Raw genomic sequence first — 18,291 nt, 5'->3', positions numbered from 1 at the left:
TTGCTGGGATCCTATGACCCCAGCTGACTTCCTGCCCTTTGGGCAGGGGGCTGGACTCGATGATCTCCCGAGGTCCCTTCCAGCCCCGATGTTTATGAAATCAAATCAAATCGGGGACCAAAGCTTTACACAGCCCTATTGTCTGACTTCTTCTGTGTTGTATTTGTTTAAATAATCTCTATTTGACTTCTTCTTCTGTGTTGTGTTTAATAATCTCTATCTGACTTCTTCTATGGTGTATATGTATGAGCATGTCTAATATATGTGCTTTCCTGCACAGTGATGGATCACACTGACAGGGAAAATGCAGCCTTTTTTTAAAAAATGTGTGGGGAGAACCCCCCCCCCCCCAACAAATATAAGTTGAAAGAAGTGGATTGGATTAGATAGGGATAAGTAGAGGGATTCTAGTTAGTAGGCTGTATCCAATCCTTTCCAAGAACAGAAACTAGCAGAAGAATGACTAGGTAGGAAGCTACAACAGTCTAGTACCTTTCAGACGCTGCTGCTCAGGCAAAAACAGCTTACAAAAGGCACAGGAAGGCTGCAGACAGAGGTTTATATGCTGTTTCTATGTCCTTGCCCCAGAGCACTGTGATTGGAAGGGGACTCAAGGAAAGATGACAGTCACTGGCGAGCTACAAATGTCAGTCTTTCCCCCCCTGCTCCCCCTCCCTTTTCTCATTTTCTGTTCCCTTGAAAGACTGCTTTCTGAATCTATTAATCTTTTCCATATTGATTTGGATTTGGTGATTCAGCCTCCGAATCAGGCCTAATCTTCTCTGAATTGAATCACAGACTGAAGCTTCACACACCCCTACTAACTAGGGATCTAGTATACGGTCTGCACCTGGGTGAGCTAAGTTAGACTGGGTGGCCATTTATAATATTATCTAACCACCCCCTAACCTTTCTGAATATCTGTATGCACCCCTGGTGAATTCCCTTCCAGCACATGAGAAGGGAATATTTACTTAATCACGTTGCAAATAGTTGGAGTTACAAAGCATTATCACTTACTAAATAAAGTTTTAGTATACTGCTGTATTAAATACTCTTACCAGGTTGAGGAGTTGTTGCGTGAAGTTCCTCAGTCCACAGAGATCCAAGAGCTGAGACGACTTCTCCGAACTCCGCATTTCAAGGCAAGTGCAAATCCTTCCTCAAAAGGGAAGTGTAAACATCTTTTGCTGAAAATCTTGTAGTATGAGGGACAGGAGACTTGCAGTTGTCTTCAGAAAGCAGTAAAAGAAGCAGCAGACACTTTGATTAGCTTACTATAAGAAGAAACTAATAGACAATACTAGCTATTAATTTGCAGGTGTGGAATGTTTCCTCACCCCCCACTCCACTATCTACAGATTTAACTGTGTTTTATCTCTATGAAAGAATTAAATATCTACAGTATTCACAGTATGTAGTTGTTGCTGCTCTTTTTAACAGCTGTGTACAATTGGAACACCTCTATTGTATAGTTTAAAGTAAGTGGTGACCCGTGCCCAACTTTTTAGCCCTGAGGGTCAAATGAGTAGTTCAGGGTTGGTCCACAGGCCATATCCAGCTCCATCCAGTGTGCAGGACTGGTCTGGCCATTGGGTTCGATTGCACAGGGCCATAACATCTGATCTGCAGAGTTTGGAAATGGTTGTGGTGGAGGAGCAACGGTTGTGTTAGTTGCTCCCACTTCCCTGCTGCCAAATTTCTGGACTTGTGGGGAGCCTTGAGGGCCAGCGGTTAAGTACCACTGGCTTAAAACTGTCTAAGAAATCAGGGCATATTTGTTTAATTAAAAAGTGTTTTTTAAAGTAATTACAGGCTTTTTTCCTTTTACTATAGCACTTCATAAGGATTCCTCTTTTTGGGTGCCTATACATGAGCAGCAAGGCTGCTCTGACATTCTGTAATTACAGCGCATTGGAGCAGGCTCAATTAATAGTCTGCTGGAGCGTGGTAATTACTGTGCTCCAGCGTCTTGTGTATCAGTGTCCCTGCACTTAAAAATGGCAGTGGGGGCACTAATACTTGTTGAACAAACTTTAGTTAGAGCGACCCTGCCACCATTTTTAAGCACGGGGATGCTGATACACGCAACACTTCAAGTGCTTTAAATAAAGCGCTCATTTTCAGAGCACATGTGTAAAGGCCCACTATGATTAAATTGTACTATATCAGGAAAATCTCCCATGTCCTATCCATCAAAAAATTCAGACAATGTAAATAGGGTTCCATACCATGGGTCTGAATTAGAATTCAGTTTCTTTCTCATCATCAAACCTGTTTAGTGGTATGCTTATGTGTCTTCCTTCTTACAGGCCTTACTATCAGCTCATGACACTGTGGCCCAGAAAGATTTTGAACCAGTCCTTCCACCTCTGCCAGATAACATCCCTGAAAATGAGGAAGCTATGAGGATTGTTTGCTTAGTGAAAAATAAGCAACCTCTAGTAAGAAGCTTTCTGTTATGTTATTTATACCTGTGCAATAGACTCAATAGTGTATCTTGTGCAGCTGGATTTTTCAGTAATACCAGAGAAATTGCGATAATCCTGTTTGTTCTATTTTTAACTGGCAAACACATCTTGGAGATGGAACATGTGTATTGAAAAAAGTTTTTTTCCTTACCTGAAGGATAGGGGAAAATGAGAAGTACTTTTATGTGCTGAGTTTTATATTGTATTCCTTTTATGATAAATACAGGGCTTAGAAAAGGAAAAGATGTTATAGGAGGCTTTCTGTAAGACTGTGATGGAATGCAAGAGTCTGGAATATGTTTTCTGTGAGCTTTATAATAATCATGTTTTTAATGAATTAGGTTCACATCTTTTAACATAATGCACTATCTTGCAATACTGTGCAGTATTTGGGAGAAAGAGAAGGTTTTACAATCGTCTCCAGTCATAGTGAAGGAGATCTGACTTGCAGTATGAAAGGAATTTTATAGGAATAGAAATAATAGAACTGTTATGAATTTTGTATAAATGGAAATGATTAGAGTTGTTTCTCCCTTTTTTTTTTTTTTGTCAGGGTGCTACCATTAAACGCCATGAGATAACTGGTGACATTATGGTTGCCAGGGTGATCAGTGGTGGGTTAGCAGACAGAAGTGGTAAGTCCCATTTGAAACACAAAAGAAAAGAAACAACCTTCCTTGTGCAATTGCAAAATCTCTTTCTCTTAGTAGAACTTTTAGGCATACACATGGTGTATAGGATTATATAAAGAGAAATAATCACCTCACACTGAAAGTAACTTTGGCAACTTTATTTCTCCATGATTCACCCATTCTGTGGTAGATGTATTGCATTCAAGAGGCAGAGATGGATTAAGATGTAAAACTAATCTTACATTATTTTAAAAATGTTTACCTTTTTAATATAAATACCTGGGTTATTGGTCATGAGATGATGGCTCTACTACTACATAGCGGTGCCACTTGGTATGAATAACAGCATGCTGAATCGCAAATGAAGAAATTGATGTAATAAATTGTAAACTGTTGGCAGTCTGATTCTGGGATACCTGGCTATACAGAGTATGTAGGAGTACTTTTTTCCCTTTTTGCACTGGGTTTTTAGGAATGAATGCCATCAGCAAAACTAATATTCTCTAACAAATCTCTTTGGAATTGTTGCTGCTGTACTGTTACAGAAATAGATTTACTCCACCAGGTTTCTCTCTTTTAAAGCAGCTTAAACGTCATTAAAGCACTGGAGAGTGGCAAAATTATCATTTTAACATTTTATAATGTTTTATAGTATAGCTCCATCTAACATTTCTTGACCTTTATGTAGAGAAGGACCAAAGTTGTTTGTGGCAACTGAATGATTTCCATGTTGGGATTGACTGATACAATAAACATTAGAACATACCTAACTGCTCGCTGTTTTCATGAGAGAGGGTGTGTATTTCTTGCTTTTTTTACTTAACTGAATTCTGTTGGACATTAGAGAGGAGCTCAAACTCCCCACTCCCCCTGAATCAGGGACTTTAGGTCAGGACTTTGAGACTTTATATACTCTAATAGCTCTGGCGCACTGAAACTGAACGCATCCACTTGAAGAGAAGTTAAATTTGAATAAGAGCACATCATGCTTCTGTGGGACTTTTTCATCGAGGATCTCAAATTACTTTTAAAAAGTAGGGAAAAGGTAGTTAACTGTACTAATGGGAAGTCAGGCAGAAGGCAGGGCAGGGTGTCACCTTAGAGACCAACTCATTCAGAGAAGCATAATGCTTCATAGGTGATGGCTTATGGAAAAAAAAAAGGGAGAGGAAGCAAATGCATTTCTGCCCCAACTACAAATCAGGAAAAAGAAACACAATTTGAATGAATTGCCTGATGTATTTTTTTTTTTTAATTTTAGGGTTGCTGTATGCAGGGGACAAGTTGGTAGAAGTAAATGGTGTTCCAGTGGAGGGACTAGAGCCAGAACAAGTTATCCATATTTTGGTACGAAGTTCCTTTTGCTCTCCTTTGAATTCTTTTGTAGTTCAGTTGCAATTACAAATGCATTTCCTTTAAAAACTGAAATTTACTGGGGAAGGAAAGAACTACACACAAGCAATGATTTTCCCATTTAATGCATGCCTTTCAGGCTTCTTCACTGTGGTGGTTCTCACCTATATATAGGCGGGGGTCAGTACAATGCCTATATACCATTTTAAACGCTTAAAATGGGGCATAAGTGGAACCAAAGTGCTGCTGTAGAGGAGAGTACTACATCTTTTGTCTTTTGACATAGGTTTTTGTGGTAGAACCTCACTAATATGTTGCTAACCCACAACCAGTAATTCTCACAGCTCTTTCACTCAGTGTCCATGCAGACTTAGTTGAAGTAAGCTAGCAGGAGCTCTCATTTCTGAGCTTTGACTTATTTCCTAATATACACATTTTGTAAAACATTTTCACAGATAACTTCCACTAAAATCACCTTTGTCAAAATAAACTGAAATCATTATATGATACAGTATCCCTGATACCTGTTGGTTTATTTGCCAGTTCACAAATATTTGGTGTTCGTTGAATTTACAGTCATGTCCAATCAATTAGGTCCTAAGCCAGGGGTGGGCAATTATTTTGGGCGGAGGGCCACTTACCCAGTTTTGGCAGGCTGTAGAGGGCCACATGGGTAGCCCCAGCCCTTGACAGGTGCCCCGCCCCCTGCTCACCATCTTGGGACCAACATCCCAATGTCTTGGGACTAATGTCCCAGGGCCAGCACTGGTGGGGCCCAGAGTGGGGTACAGGCTGGCAGGGGTCTGTGGAGCTGGGCTGGGGTGCACCAGCAGGGAGTGGGGAACTGACCTGGCTCCACAGAGCCCCTGCCAGCTGGGACCCCGCGCTCCTGCCACCCTGCTCTGGGCCCCAGCAGCACTGGCCCCGGGACACCAGTGCAGGCCCTGTGCTCCCATTGGCTCCTTGCCCGCTCACACCCAGTGCAGCACACAGCCCTGACCCCCTGCTCACCAGCAGGGAAGAAGCTGGTGCTGAGCATGGGGGAAAGTGGCCCCTCGCCTGCCCCATGGCCGGTGCCCCCCACTGCAGGCTCTCGCAGCCCATGCGGGGCTATCTGGAGCAGGCACAGGCAGCCTCTTGTGGACTGCTGGTGACTGCAGTGCAGGGCACTGGCCATGGTGCGGGCAAGGGGCCACTTTTCCCCGCACTCAGCACCAGCTTGTAATCCACAAGCTGGTGCTGAGTGCGGTGGGAGCGGGGAGGGTGGGAGGGTGCAGCCCCTCCCTGCCCCATGGCCGGCATCATTTTTGACAAGAACCAAGGGCAGAGAAAAATTGATTTTTCTACATTTTTTAGGGGCCTCATGGGCCAGATAGAATGGCCTCAGGGGGTGGATTTTGCCCACCCTGTCCTAAGTGTTTGGTTAAAACGTTTTAAGGTCTTTTTGTCTTTGCCTTTCAATTTTTATCATGCATGGAGAAATAAGTGCAAACAGAGCAGTAAAAATACAAATTTTACCACAATGCAGTATAGTAGAATTGATTATCTGGAACAGGGGTTGTCAACCAGGGGTATGCGAATCCCCGGGGGTACTTGGGAAGGCCCTAGGGGGTATGCGTGGGTGGGTGGGGATGGAGCGCTGCCACCCACCACCCTGCACCACTGCCTCCCAGGCACAGGGCTGGGGGGGAAGGGGAAAAATGAGGGCAGCAGTGCCCTTCTGTGGACTGCAGAGGTGCTGCCCAGCCAGCTGGACATGGCAGCGGGGAAGCTTACACGCAGTGACTGCTGCCACCAACACCCACCACATTGTGCTGCCGCCACTCCACATCCACCTGCTGGGGGTACACTTATTAAAAAAGGTTGAAAACTTCTGATCTGGAAAGTCAATTAACCAGAATGTTTTGTGCATATGTGGTAGAAAGCCAGGGCTAACAGGGCTTACCTCCCCCCGCCCCCCATGTGGGCAGCAGTAGCAGCACAGAGGGTCACAAGGCAGCCTGGGCATGGGCTCCGGGCAACTGCAATGCAGAGGGGGAGGGAAGGGGCATGCACAGACATGCAGCTGCAGCGTGCAACAGCCCAGTGGTATGTAGAGCACTGCCCACTGCAGCAGTTAAATCTGTCATGGGGAAGGGGTGAGGGAGTGGGGCAGGGGCAGGGGCTGAAGTGAATGGGACACTGGGCCAGGTCAGGTCATGGGATGCTGGAAGATCAGGCAGCTTGTCCAGGGGCACAGGAAGGCTCCCGCTGCTGCATGAACCCCAGCAGAGGCCTGAGGGGGTGTGCCTCCTGGATTAGTGCTCAGGGTGGAGGTGGGCTGCAACTGCAGGCTGGGTTCTGCAACCCGCAAGTGGTGCAATGCCATGTGCCAGCCGCATAAGGGGTGGCAGCAGGCACGTGACATCACGGCACTTCCAAGGCAGCGGCAGCAGGACGCAAAGCCCAGCCCACAGCGGGAGTCCACCTCTACCCCTCGCACAAATATGGAGGGCACATGCCCCCCAGGCCTCCACTGGAGCATGTGCAGTGCCCCTGCCCCATTCCTTCCCTCACTGCAGGGGCCTCGATCAGCCGCTCCTCCCCCTCGCCCCTTCCCCATGACAGACTTACGTGCTGTGATGGGCTGTGTGTGTGCGCATGTGCTAGCGTGCATGCTCTCAGCACCCCCCAATATTTTCTCCCTCTGTCTACGTTTTTGTATTAACAAAACCCATCAGTTTTCCAATTAATCAGCTTTTCTGGATAATTAACATTCAGCTGTATCTAGAGACCTTAAATTCATTCTCTTCCTTTCCTTGCACAACTAGGTCAACCCTATACAGGGAATTTTGTTTTAAATGTGCCTTATTAAAGGCTTGAGATTTCTGAGCTTCCCTTGTGAGTTAAACTAAATTTGGTTTTTAAAGAATAAATGAACTTTATTTTAAGGATGTGTCTGTATGAAAGGTTCTGTTGGAGTTTAGCAATTATAGGACTTTTAAGGACATTTTATCACGTATGGAATAATTCTTTGTTAGTCCTGAAGTGATGAAACTTATTTTCTTTTAGGGTGTTACTGATAGGACACTACATTTTCACTTTTTCTTTCTGAATCTTTTTAGGCTCTGTCACATGGGACAATAATGTTTAAACTAATTCCAGTTTCTGATCGACCAGTCAGCAACCAGACAACAGTAAGATTCTTCTATATGTTTTCAGATTACTAGTATTGCAGACTGCAGATTACTCTCATTGCAGTAATGACTAATGGGCCAGTATGATATGGGAAGAGAAAAATTACTTAGAAGCAGCTCACAGATTTCCCTGTTAAAATGTCATAACTGTGCATATATGCCTCTGATTAAATAGATTTGCCTTTAGTAATGCAGTTAAAGATAGCAGGATGGGATTAGGGAAGCAGAAAAGTAGTTAAGGCATTTCTGGAGAAATTGAGAGAGAGGTCATAGTGTTCACAGTATTTGAGATAACATTTTTCTTGATCAGGAAAACAACTGAGATTGAGTCTCATACTGTTCCCATTGAAGTTGATGGCAAAATTTTCATTGATTTCTCCCTCCCACCCTGGTAGCTGTATCAAGTCCTTTTGATTATCAGTATATTATAGTGTTCCTTTGTAGCTGCTCCAACGAACATCTTCACTTTTGTCTGTGTTGCATAACAGCTGTATGTGCGAGCCATGGCAGATTACTGCCCCCTGCAAGACCCTACCATTCCTTGTGCCGATGCAGGCTTGCCCTTTAAAAAGGGTGAAATCCTTCAGATAGTTGACCAGAATGATGTGCTCTGGTGGCAGGCAAAGAAAGCCTTGGATCTTAATACCTGTGCTGGGCTTATTCCTTCAAACCAACTTCTGAAGAGGTAAGAGAGCTTGGTGATTCTTGATTCCAAGCAGGGAAAAAAATGCATTTCGTCTAATAAAAGCCATCACCCACAAAAATTCTTGCTACTTGCATGTTTTCCAGACCATCACAGCTAATACATCACTCAACAGTACCAAAAAAATTAAGCAAGTCACTTGGGTTTGCCAGAACTTCCACCAATTTAGAACTGTATGATTATCAAAGATTGACTGTCTGATTAAATAACTCCACACTTTCTGTCTGTTTTCTTCTATTTTAAATCTTACTAAGGATACATATGAGGAAACAGGATATTAAGTTCATCTTCTGTTTTAGGCTGATGTCTTTCATCTTAAATCAGATTGTAAGCAACTCAAGGCAAGGGACTTCACGCTAGCACCGACAGCCTGCTAGATGCCTTACTTTATAAATAATCTCTGTCCAATCCATCTTTTATGATTCTTAATTTTGTAGGATTGTTCTCCACAGGAAAGGTGAAAGAATCCAGATTTATGTCACAAGGGCATAATTATCTCTAAGAAAGATATTTTAAGGGTGTTCTTTGAGGCATTCGTAGTATTTCAGTTTTGATATTCAGAGATGAGCTGGCAGTTTTCTTCATTTTAAATGAGAAAAGTCAGTGACTAACTGTTTTATGCATATTAAAAGCCACATTTTTTTAAAATAGAGCACTTTCAGACATAGGTGCCTAGAGACACCTCAAAAACACTTCTCTGGCCTGATTCTATAAACATGTTGACCCATCAGGAGACCAAAAAAGAAATCATGTTACAAGGGCTAACAGTAATGCCAGATAACTGTGTACCGATTCAATTTAAACTTGCACGGCACCCAAACCAAGACATGCTCATAATACTTATATTAAGGTCCTGTGCTAGAGAGACTTCAGTAAGTCGTTTCTCCTGCTTCCACGCGTGTGTATTACAAGACCGTTTAACACTGCTTTCCTCAGTCATCTATATGAATTCAAGGCAACATGCAAGCCAGTAGTGTAGAACAGGGGTTGGCAACCTTTTCAGGCTGAAGGCGAGATAATCTAGTTCAGGTAGAGGTGCACAGGTGCTAGAACCCAGCCACAACTGCTACTGCTTTTCCCAGCAGTGGCACAGGGAAAGTGCCCATGGCTGCTGCTTTTCTCCACAGCAGCACAGGGAGAATGTACACAGCTGGTACTTTTCCCTGCAGTGGAGGTGGGCTTTGGCAGCAGTTGCTTTTCCCTGCCACCATGGGGATGTGTGGCAGCTGCAGACACTCACCCCATGCTGCTGTGGGGAAAAGCAGGAGTGGGGGATACAGCTGGATCTTAGCACCCACACTTTGCACACCTGCTCACTTCTGCTCTGAACAGGGTCAATCTGGCTGCTAAAGCTTCATGTCTACAGGCCAGATCAATTGGCTCCACAGGCTGGATTCAGCCCACAGATCACGGATTGCAAACCTCTTCTGTAGAGTATTGGCGGTGAAAGAGGAGTCTGTTCCTCACGTGGTGCACTGGGTAGCGCACCAGTCCTGTTTCCACACCTTGTGGCTTGGCACCAGACCTTATCAAGCTGACTGATGTCATTTCATGTGCAGATAGGTTGGAACAGCTAGTTAGGGAGCCACTTGAGCTGCTTACCTACTGTGATAGTTTCCTTTTTGTTCAGGAAGCAGAGAGAATTCTGGTGGTCTCAGCCCTTCCAGCCCTATACTTGTCTCAGATCAACAATACGTGAGTACAGAATTTTCTAAACATTGGGGTAGTTTTTTCCCCCCTTTTATTGCTGTATATAAGCAAAATCTTACAACTAGATTTTTCCAAGGAAGCATTCATTGGATTGAATTGTGGCTTCAAATGCTGCAAAATTCATATTGGAATATATGGCTGGGCAGAAGTGTCTGAATGAGGAACAGTATTGTTGCAGAGTTCAGAATGCAGTGAACGTTAGGATCTGATCTCATGGAAGTAAGAATCTGATCTCATCTGGGAGTGCTGTTTCTGCACCCTCCTGGATTGGGCATTATATATAAGTTTTGCTAGAAAGAAATCTGTAGTGTTTGTGGTCTCCTGAGGTACCAGTTGGACCCATCATAGATTTCCATGAAAATGAGACTAGGGAACAGATAGCAGTCTGTATCGGAAAATATCCTGCAGCATACTGTATACTTTCATTCTTTCAAAATTCTTTCAGAATAAGTTAGATAGCTTTATATAGAGGCATAACCTGATATTTGAGAACCTTGGGCAGCAGCCACACACGCATCAGTGGCTGTGCCCCTGGCAGCATGGTGCTGCCAAACCAGCAGTGTAGCTGCTGTTAGTTCCTCCTGCCCTGCTCTGCCCACCCCCAGGCTGACTCCTGGAGTTAGTGCCCCATCCTCCACCTCCTTCATTATGCTATTGGTTTTATATTCTTTTTATTAAAACTACTATTTCCATTGGTGCATGTATGCTGCCCATCTTTAACTGCTAACTTAATGGGACCAATTTGTCTTTAATAGTCAGGAAGACATATCATTTGATGTTTTCTTAGGTCTTTTTTTGTAAAGAAATAAGTTTGGAAAGTTTCTCTTCATAAACTATTTTAATGGCTCTAAATGTGCAACTTTCTAGATGGGAGAGATTTTTCTTCTGCTCCCTCTTGCTTTTCTCAAGTTGATTTTTCTGTGGCTTGCATAATCACTTGCTAAAACCTTATGGTGATAGAGATGAGCTTGTCCCTCTGGGAATTTGAAAATTTAAGTCACTACTCAGTATCTTCATTTTCTTAGAGTATTTTGGCAGCTTAGTTTTTGTGAAATAGCCACAGCATTGGTTATTTCTGATTGTGTATTGATTTTTTTCATTTATTTACCCACTTCAATGGATTTGTTATGAACAGTAAGTACTGTGGAAGAAGGTAAGAGATGGACTACATTGCATTTCACTACCTAGATTTCATAGTTTCATAGTTTCTAGGGTTGGAAGTTTGGTTCACCAGTCCAGTGTTGCCTGATCCCTTAAAGTACAAGAAGGTGACTGCTTGCAGACTTTTAAATTCTGCACCAATCAGTTGTAAGGGAGCATGTTAGAACTGGCTGTCAGTTTTCTCTTTGACAGTGTATCATTTGAATCTAATTATAGTTGTGACATGGAGGAGAGAGGGTAGAAATGTGACCAGTCTAGTAAAGAATTGTTCCACAAACACAAACAGTAAGCACAAGCGGTGTAGAGGCTCCTTCATATGGCCAGTCTGTGACGATAAAAAACCCCCCAGGACATCAGCCTCTGAAACCCCAAGTTTTTCCTATTTGATAAACACCAGATTTCTTGTGTGGATCTTCAACAACAGAGCAGTGATATTTGTATAATGGAGGGAACAAACTTATAAGGAGGTGGTCTTCAGTTTTAAATCAGTAAAAGTTTATTAAAACCAAAACAGTTTTAACAATTAATTTTAAAAATTCTGTCCTTGCTCATCAAATTTAGAGAAAAAAATACGCATGCAAAATACAGAAGCCATGGGGGTAGGAAGTGATGTTTTGTTGATGGTATAGGAATCCTTCACAAATAACCCCTCTAAAATATAAGTGTAACTGGGGGGGCCTGCCCACCTGTTAGGGGCTAACCACCCACCTTTTTGTCTGCCATGCCTTGTTGTTAATTGTTGTTTAATTAAGCGGGAGGCTGCCCACTGTATGACCCGATGCCAGGGGGTGCTATCTGCAGCTCCATTCCTCCCCTACACTGCAGCCCAAGCCTCGCAGATGGTATTTGTAAATTCCTCTTTATGTTGGGGACTCAGCCGCTGCGAGCCTACCCCTTTTCTCTCTAGCTAGGCCTGTCAGTCAAAAAAAACAACAACCCACTATTCAGGATTTGACTCCCAGGCTCTAGTTCCCTGCTGCCCCTCTGGTCTTCTCCACTTGCCATTTGTAGGGTCCTGGCATTCCTCTTCTTGTCCCCTGACTGGCTGGCAGGGCTTGAGCTTTAACCCCTACTTGACCGGCGGGCTGTGACTGGAAGGTTCTGAACTTAAAGGGACCACCCTGTCTCTTAGTAACAGGGTTAGGGTTCCCTGTTACAATAAGAATACAAAATTCACATGAAATACCTCTCTCATTGCAAGCAAACAGCTCATGTGTGCTTCCCAGCTGGGAACCCTTTTGAACATTGGTATAAGAAATCATTTTCCTCTCCCTAACTGAAGAGAAAGTATAGTATATTGGAGGAACACTCTAAAACATTGGGAAATATTTTAACCTTGTTTGTGTTTCAAGGAAGATTAATTTTCTTTGAGTTCAGTTCAGTTCTGAATCTACAAGCGTTTTTTAGTGCGTTGTGAACTCAGGGACAGCGTCTTTTCTTCTTTTCTTTTTTCCTGTGATCATCAGCAGAAGATGACATGCAAATTGATGAGAAGTGTGTAGAAACAGGTAACTGATTTAACTTGAGAGGATTTTTTTCCGTTTGCTGCAATATAACAACTAGACAAAGTCAATTAGTGTTTCTTGGACAGAATGAATCTACCTCATAGTCATCCAAGAGAGAAATTCTGTTTTTAATTAAGTAAAAAATGGAAGTAAAAGCCCCAAACTATCTCAATGTATTGTAATGAATAGGTTACCATTCTAGTTATAGTGGATCTCTGCTTGTAAATAAGGTGTTATGAAAATAATGGCTATTCTAAAATATACCATTGAATGAAATCCAGCCAATTGACTGTGCAGATTATAAATCTAAAGGCTGCAACCCATCTGATTTTTGGCTCATTATATCTGAAATATTGAAGTTACTGTGGGTTTATAGAGTTTGTAAAAATCATTGTCCAAAGAATTGAGGAGTTTATCAAGAGCCAAAAAGGGTTAGATGTTTATATATTGACAACCAGTCTATCCAGTGTTGAATTAATGATGAAAAGACAGTTTTGGAAAGGGTACGAGCTTTAGGGCTTACACCAATTTACTAATTGGAAGTTAAGCAGACATTTTCTTAGAGACTGATTATCTCATACTTCTTACTACTGGACTACTTGTGCTACCGTCAGAAGCAATGAGTTCCAGCTTCTCTTAAGATGCATCTACATGTTGCCCTACAGCAATGTAGTGACATGCTATGTCACCATATGGCATGCTACAGTGATGTAGCAATTACATGTGTCTACATGTGATTGCCAGCTACATTGTCGTTGTGGCATGCTCCCCAGGTATAGCGTGCCACTATGGTGGCATAGCAGTGAAATTTACCTGTGCACCATGCGTACAGCACAGTACCCACCTGTACTGCACCGTGCTTCAGTACTTCAAAAAGAAATACTAATGCTTGGTGCTATAGGAATGTCGCCATACAGCAACATATAGATGTGCCCTTAGAGACCTAAAGTTAGGTCTAGCAATTCTTATGTTTTTACATTGCTCAGGGCCTGTTTCCTTATTTCTTAATGCAGAGAGCTTGAGTTGGTGATTATGATCCAGTCATTGCTTTCAACTGCATTATTTTAATGTCTGGAACATAACCTTGTATGTGACCTTATGTATGGTACTACAAGCTGAATCAGGTGAAGGAGGGATGAGGAAAATAAAAATACTTGATACAAACATCTTCAGATTTGATGGTTTTGGTTTAAGATCTTCACTCTATAGTTCAAGCTTATTTCTAATTGACCTAGAAGGAAGGGGTGAAAGTAAGTGTAGGGGTTTGGAGCTTAACAACTTAATGTGGTCCCTATGCTGTTAAAAGGAAAAAAAATCTTGTGTGTTATCTTCAAGTTACCTTAAATAGTAATAGTATTGAAATTAAACCTATGCTGTGTTTACTTTCTGGATGACTTAAAAGATGAAGAAATATTTGAGTCTGGTAAGTAAAATGTTTCCCACCTAATTCTTATTCCCCCTTATCTTTACTGCCAAAAAGATTAACAGACAAGCAAGTGGTTTTAAAAAAGACTTGCATTTATTATTAGCTTTGTAAAGTGTTACCACCACCTTCAGTAGAACTGTTGTTCTGAGTTTATTTAGAGACCTATCTTGTTACTTTAGCGACAAAAATGTTTGTTCGTGTTATCTCTGTAAAGAAGGAAGAGAAAGCTCAGCCACCTTGTGCATCAAGATTCATGGAGATAAGGAACCACTCCCTGGTTGCATTCGGGGAGCTGGGGGCTTGAAGGTCCCTGCTGCTGGGGCACGGGGACAAGAATAGTAATGAATTGACACACACAAATCTTGAAAGCAAAAGCTCAACATCAGTGTCAAAGGGAATAATGGGATTATATAGGTGTAATTAGGGCTTAGTCGCAGTAAGTGCATCTACATGCAGCAGTAAACTGTGCAGTAAACTACTCTGGAGTAAGAGTTTTTAGGATGGTGTCTACACATGCATAAATTAGGGATCAAATTGGTTCCCAGTTCCCTTCATCCCTGCAGTGGCCCCTGCTGCCACCAGGGGGAACTCCAGGCTCCCCTGGGTGCTAGCCCAGGGTCTGGCAGTGAGCACTGGGCCCTGGGGCGCTGTGTGTTGCTGGGGCAGAGAAAATATCCCCCTGCCCTGGCAACAGTGAGCTCCTGGCCCTGGCTCCCTCATCAGGGGCATGGAGCTTGGAAAGAGCTACAGGGGAGGGGCAGGGGGAGATAAATGTCTCTCAGCACCCCGCTCCCCAATTGCAATGGTGGAGTGTGGGCTGGGAGATAAGGATCTCCCAGCCCCCACTCCCTGATCATGATCTCAGAGCAGGAGGCTTGGAGCTCTCTGCTGCCTGGGCAGGGGGACATAATCCCCAGCCAGGCTCCTGTGGCAGAGCCCACCTTGGCAGCAGGCAGCTCCCAGTACTGTCTTGCTACAGGGCTGTAGGTTCACACACACACACACACTTTGTGGTACAAGGTACATGCTTTGTGTATTTCATAGTCTTTATTCAAACTGAAACAAATGTCATGCCATATTAGACCAGTTTGACCACCTACACTTGTACTTTGCTTAATTTTTCATCTGTTTTATTACATGTATCTGAATCTTCAGAGGAGCTTAAAGAAGGTAACTTTAAAATCTCTTTTGCCTCCTATAGATATTCAGCAGCAGTCTAGATTCATAGAAAACTAGGGCTGGAAAAGACCACAGGAGGCCATCTAGTTTTGGCCCCTGATCAAGGCTTGTTGCCTTCCCATACCTAACTAAATCATCCTAGCCAAGTCTGTCTAACCTGCTCTTGAGAACTTCCAAGGATGGAAATTCCACAAAACTGTCTAGATAGCCTGCTTCAACACTTGACCACAGTGAGAAATTCTCCAGCCTATATTTCCTGAGCTGTATGTGGAGTTTATTGTTCCTAGTCCTGCCCTTACAACCGTAGGAAGTAGTCTTATAGTCTAATAATCTAAAATGAAAAAATGACTACAAACTATGACAGAGTATATAGTATATATACTATAAATCAACCCATTTATAGTATATTGTTGAATTTACTTGTTCACATTGGAAAGTATTGGTAAGGGAAAGATGCCCAACAAGAGAAAATAAATAAGCTTGGGAAGGAATGGCATCTTAGTAAACTGGAAGATTATCTTAGAGGCAAGTCTGAGGTGAAAAGCAGCCCAGGAAATCCGGTTGTACTTTAAGAAGGCCATATTAAGGGCATAGAAGCAAGCTACCCAAATATACCAGAAGAATGGGATGTGCAACAGCAGACCAGCTTGGCTAGACTGCAGTCTCTTCAATTAGTTGAAACTCAAAAAGTAATCCTATAAAAAGTGGAAACATAGTCATAGTACTAGGGAAGAGTATAAAAGTATTGCATGGGTATTCAGGGAGAAAATTAGGAAGGCCAAGGCACAATTTGAGACGCAGCTGGCAAGGGATGAAAAAAGTCCTAAAAAGGCATTGTACAAATATATCAAAAGTAGAAGAAGGACCAAAGAAATCGTAAGTCCCTTATGGTATCAAACTCATCTGGCCCTGTAGGTTGGATGAGGAACGTTAGATTGTTCCCACAAACCCCCATAAACCCCATGCCAGATTCAGCACACATGGTGCATACTCTGCATGTAGTGTCCCCCCACTTCCTCTGTTCTAGGATATTCACTGTACACAGCACCCCATTCTAGCTGGTCCAGGCCCCATGTTGCATGTGGTGACTGCAGGTGCTGTTTGCAGCACAAAGCATGGTCTGGCTGCAGTGGGTACTGCATGCAGTGTTTATCCTGGAGCAGCTGGGGGTAGTGGGATGCTATATGCAGAACAGAAGGCCCATGAGGCAGAGTTCTAGACAGGCTGGGGGAAAGTGTTGCATGTAGCATGGATCCTGGAGTGGGCACTGTTTGAAGCACTTTTCCAAAGCCCGACATGTGAGGCCAGTCCATCTTGTACTGCATAGGCCAAATAAGATCTAGGGTAAGACTGGGGATTGGGTGATGGGACTTCATAGACTGTGTCCAGCCAATGAACCATATCTTTGACTGCCCTCCCTCTGCCCCCACCTTATGGGATACAGAAGACTAATGCAGAGAAAGCTGAAGTATTTAATGCCTTTTTGCTTCAGTCCTCACAAACAGGGGCAGCTACTAGATGATGAGTGCGGTTGGCAGCAAAGATAGGGAAGGAGACAAACAGCCTCAGAAGCAGAAGAACAGGTTAGAGTTTACTTAGAGAAGGTAGATGCTTTCAAGTCAGCAGGGCCAGATGGGATGCACAAAAGGGTACAGAAAAAATTTGCTGGGTAATTTTGTAATTTCAGAGCCATTAGCTATCCTCATTGAGAATTCATGGAAGCCAAGTGAGGTCATGGATGATGTAAAAAGGGCAAATATAGGACACCTATACATGTGATCCAGGGTGGAGGAAGACTTTAACAAGGTGATCAGGAATAGCCATCATGAATTTACCAAGAGCATATCATGTCTGACCAACCTGATTTCCTTCTATGGTAAGGTGATGGGTCTGTGGATTGGGGAGAGCAGTGGATGTGATATACCTTGACTTTGGAAAGGCTAGGCTTTTGACACTGTCTCCCATGACATTCTTGTTAGAAAGCTAAGGAACTACATACCTGATGAAAGTACTGTCTATCTGGGTCTGTCCCAGGCCCAATAGTATTCAGCATCTTCATTAATAATGTGGATGGTGGGATTGAGTGCACACTTAGCAAATTTGCATGTGACACCAAGTTGGGTGGAGTTGCAGATGCCTTGGAAGGGTAGGGCTAAGATCCAGAATGATATGGATAGATAGGAAAGTTGCCTGCAATCGATCAGGTGAAATTCACAAGGACAAATACAAAAGCCTGCACTTGGGATGGAATGATTGCATGCACTTATACAGACTGGGGAATGACTGGCTAGGCTGCAATGCAATGGAGGTTACAATGGACCAGAAGCTGAATATGAACCAAGAGTGTGTTGTGGCAAACCCCTGCCCCTCCCCACAAAAAACCAAACAAATAAAAAAAACCCGCCAGCAGCATGCTGAGTTGAATCAACAAGAGTTGCTTGCAAATCAAAGGAAGTGATTCTTCCATTTTGTTCAGTACTGCTGAGGCCTCACCTGGAGTACTGTGTCCAGCTTTGGGCCCCACACCTCAAGAAGATGTGGATGTTTTGGAAAGAGTCTAGTGCAAAGGGACAACAATTATTAGAGCTCTGAGATGCAATACTTATGAGAAAAGGATGAAAGACCCAGGGTTTTCTAGTCTGGGAAGAGAAGACTGAGGGGAGATTTGGTTAGTTTTCAAATACCTAAGGGGCGATTATAGTTTCATAGTTTCTAGGGTTGGAAGGGACCTGAGTAGATCATCTAGTCTGACCCTCTGCCATGGCAGATAAGAGCACTGGGATCAAACGACCCCAACAAGGTGTTCATCCAACCTCCTCTTAAAGACCCCCAGGGTAGGGGCCAGCACCACCTCTCTTGGAAATTGGTTCCAGAGCCTAGCTGCCCTGACCATGAAGTAGCGCCTCCTGATATCTAGCCTAAATCTACCCTCTACCAGCTTGTGACCATTATTCCTGGTCACTCCTGGCAGTGCT

At 43.3% G+C, this 18,291-nt stretch overlaps 1 protein-coding gene across 1 annotated transcript in view; it reads left to right on the top strand.

The window, feature by feature from the left end:
• The window catches only part of MPP4 (membrane palmitoylated protein 4), a gene marked incomplete at its 5' end in the record, with an annotated part of 49,918 nt that overhangs the window by 14,393 nt on the left and 17,234 nt on the right, over positions 1 to 18,291 (top strand). The window contains 11 exons of the mRNA XM_019553503.1: positions 1,065 to 1,145; positions 2,313 to 2,444; positions 3,025 to 3,106; positions 4,365 to 4,450; positions 7,561 to 7,632; positions 8,121 to 8,317; positions 9,966 to 10,030; positions 10,849 to 10,863; positions 12,673 to 12,714; positions 14,114 to 14,134; positions 15,293 to 15,307. Of these exons, the coding sequence (XP_019409048.1) occupies positions 1,065 to 1,145; positions 2,313 to 2,444; positions 3,025 to 3,106; positions 4,365 to 4,450; positions 7,561 to 7,632; positions 8,121 to 8,317; positions 9,966 to 10,030; positions 10,849 to 10,863; positions 12,673 to 12,714; positions 14,114 to 14,134; positions 15,293 to 15,307 (808 nt within the window). The remainder of the gene's footprint in view (positions 1 to 1,064; positions 1,146 to 2,312; positions 2,445 to 3,024; positions 3,107 to 4,364; positions 4,451 to 7,560; positions 7,633 to 8,120; positions 8,318 to 9,965; positions 10,031 to 10,848; positions 10,864 to 12,672; positions 12,715 to 14,113; positions 14,135 to 15,292; positions 15,308 to 18,291) is intronic.

Source organism: Crocodylus porosus, unplaced genomic scaffold (assembly GCF_001723895.1).
Source record: "Crocodylus porosus isolate Cpor-Errol unplaced genomic scaffold, CroPor_comp1, whole genome shotgun sequence".
Lineage (NCBI taxonomy): Eukaryota > Metazoa > Chordata > Crocodylia > Crocodylidae > Crocodylus > Crocodylus porosus.
This window is presented reverse-complemented; position numbering and strand designations above follow the sequence as displayed.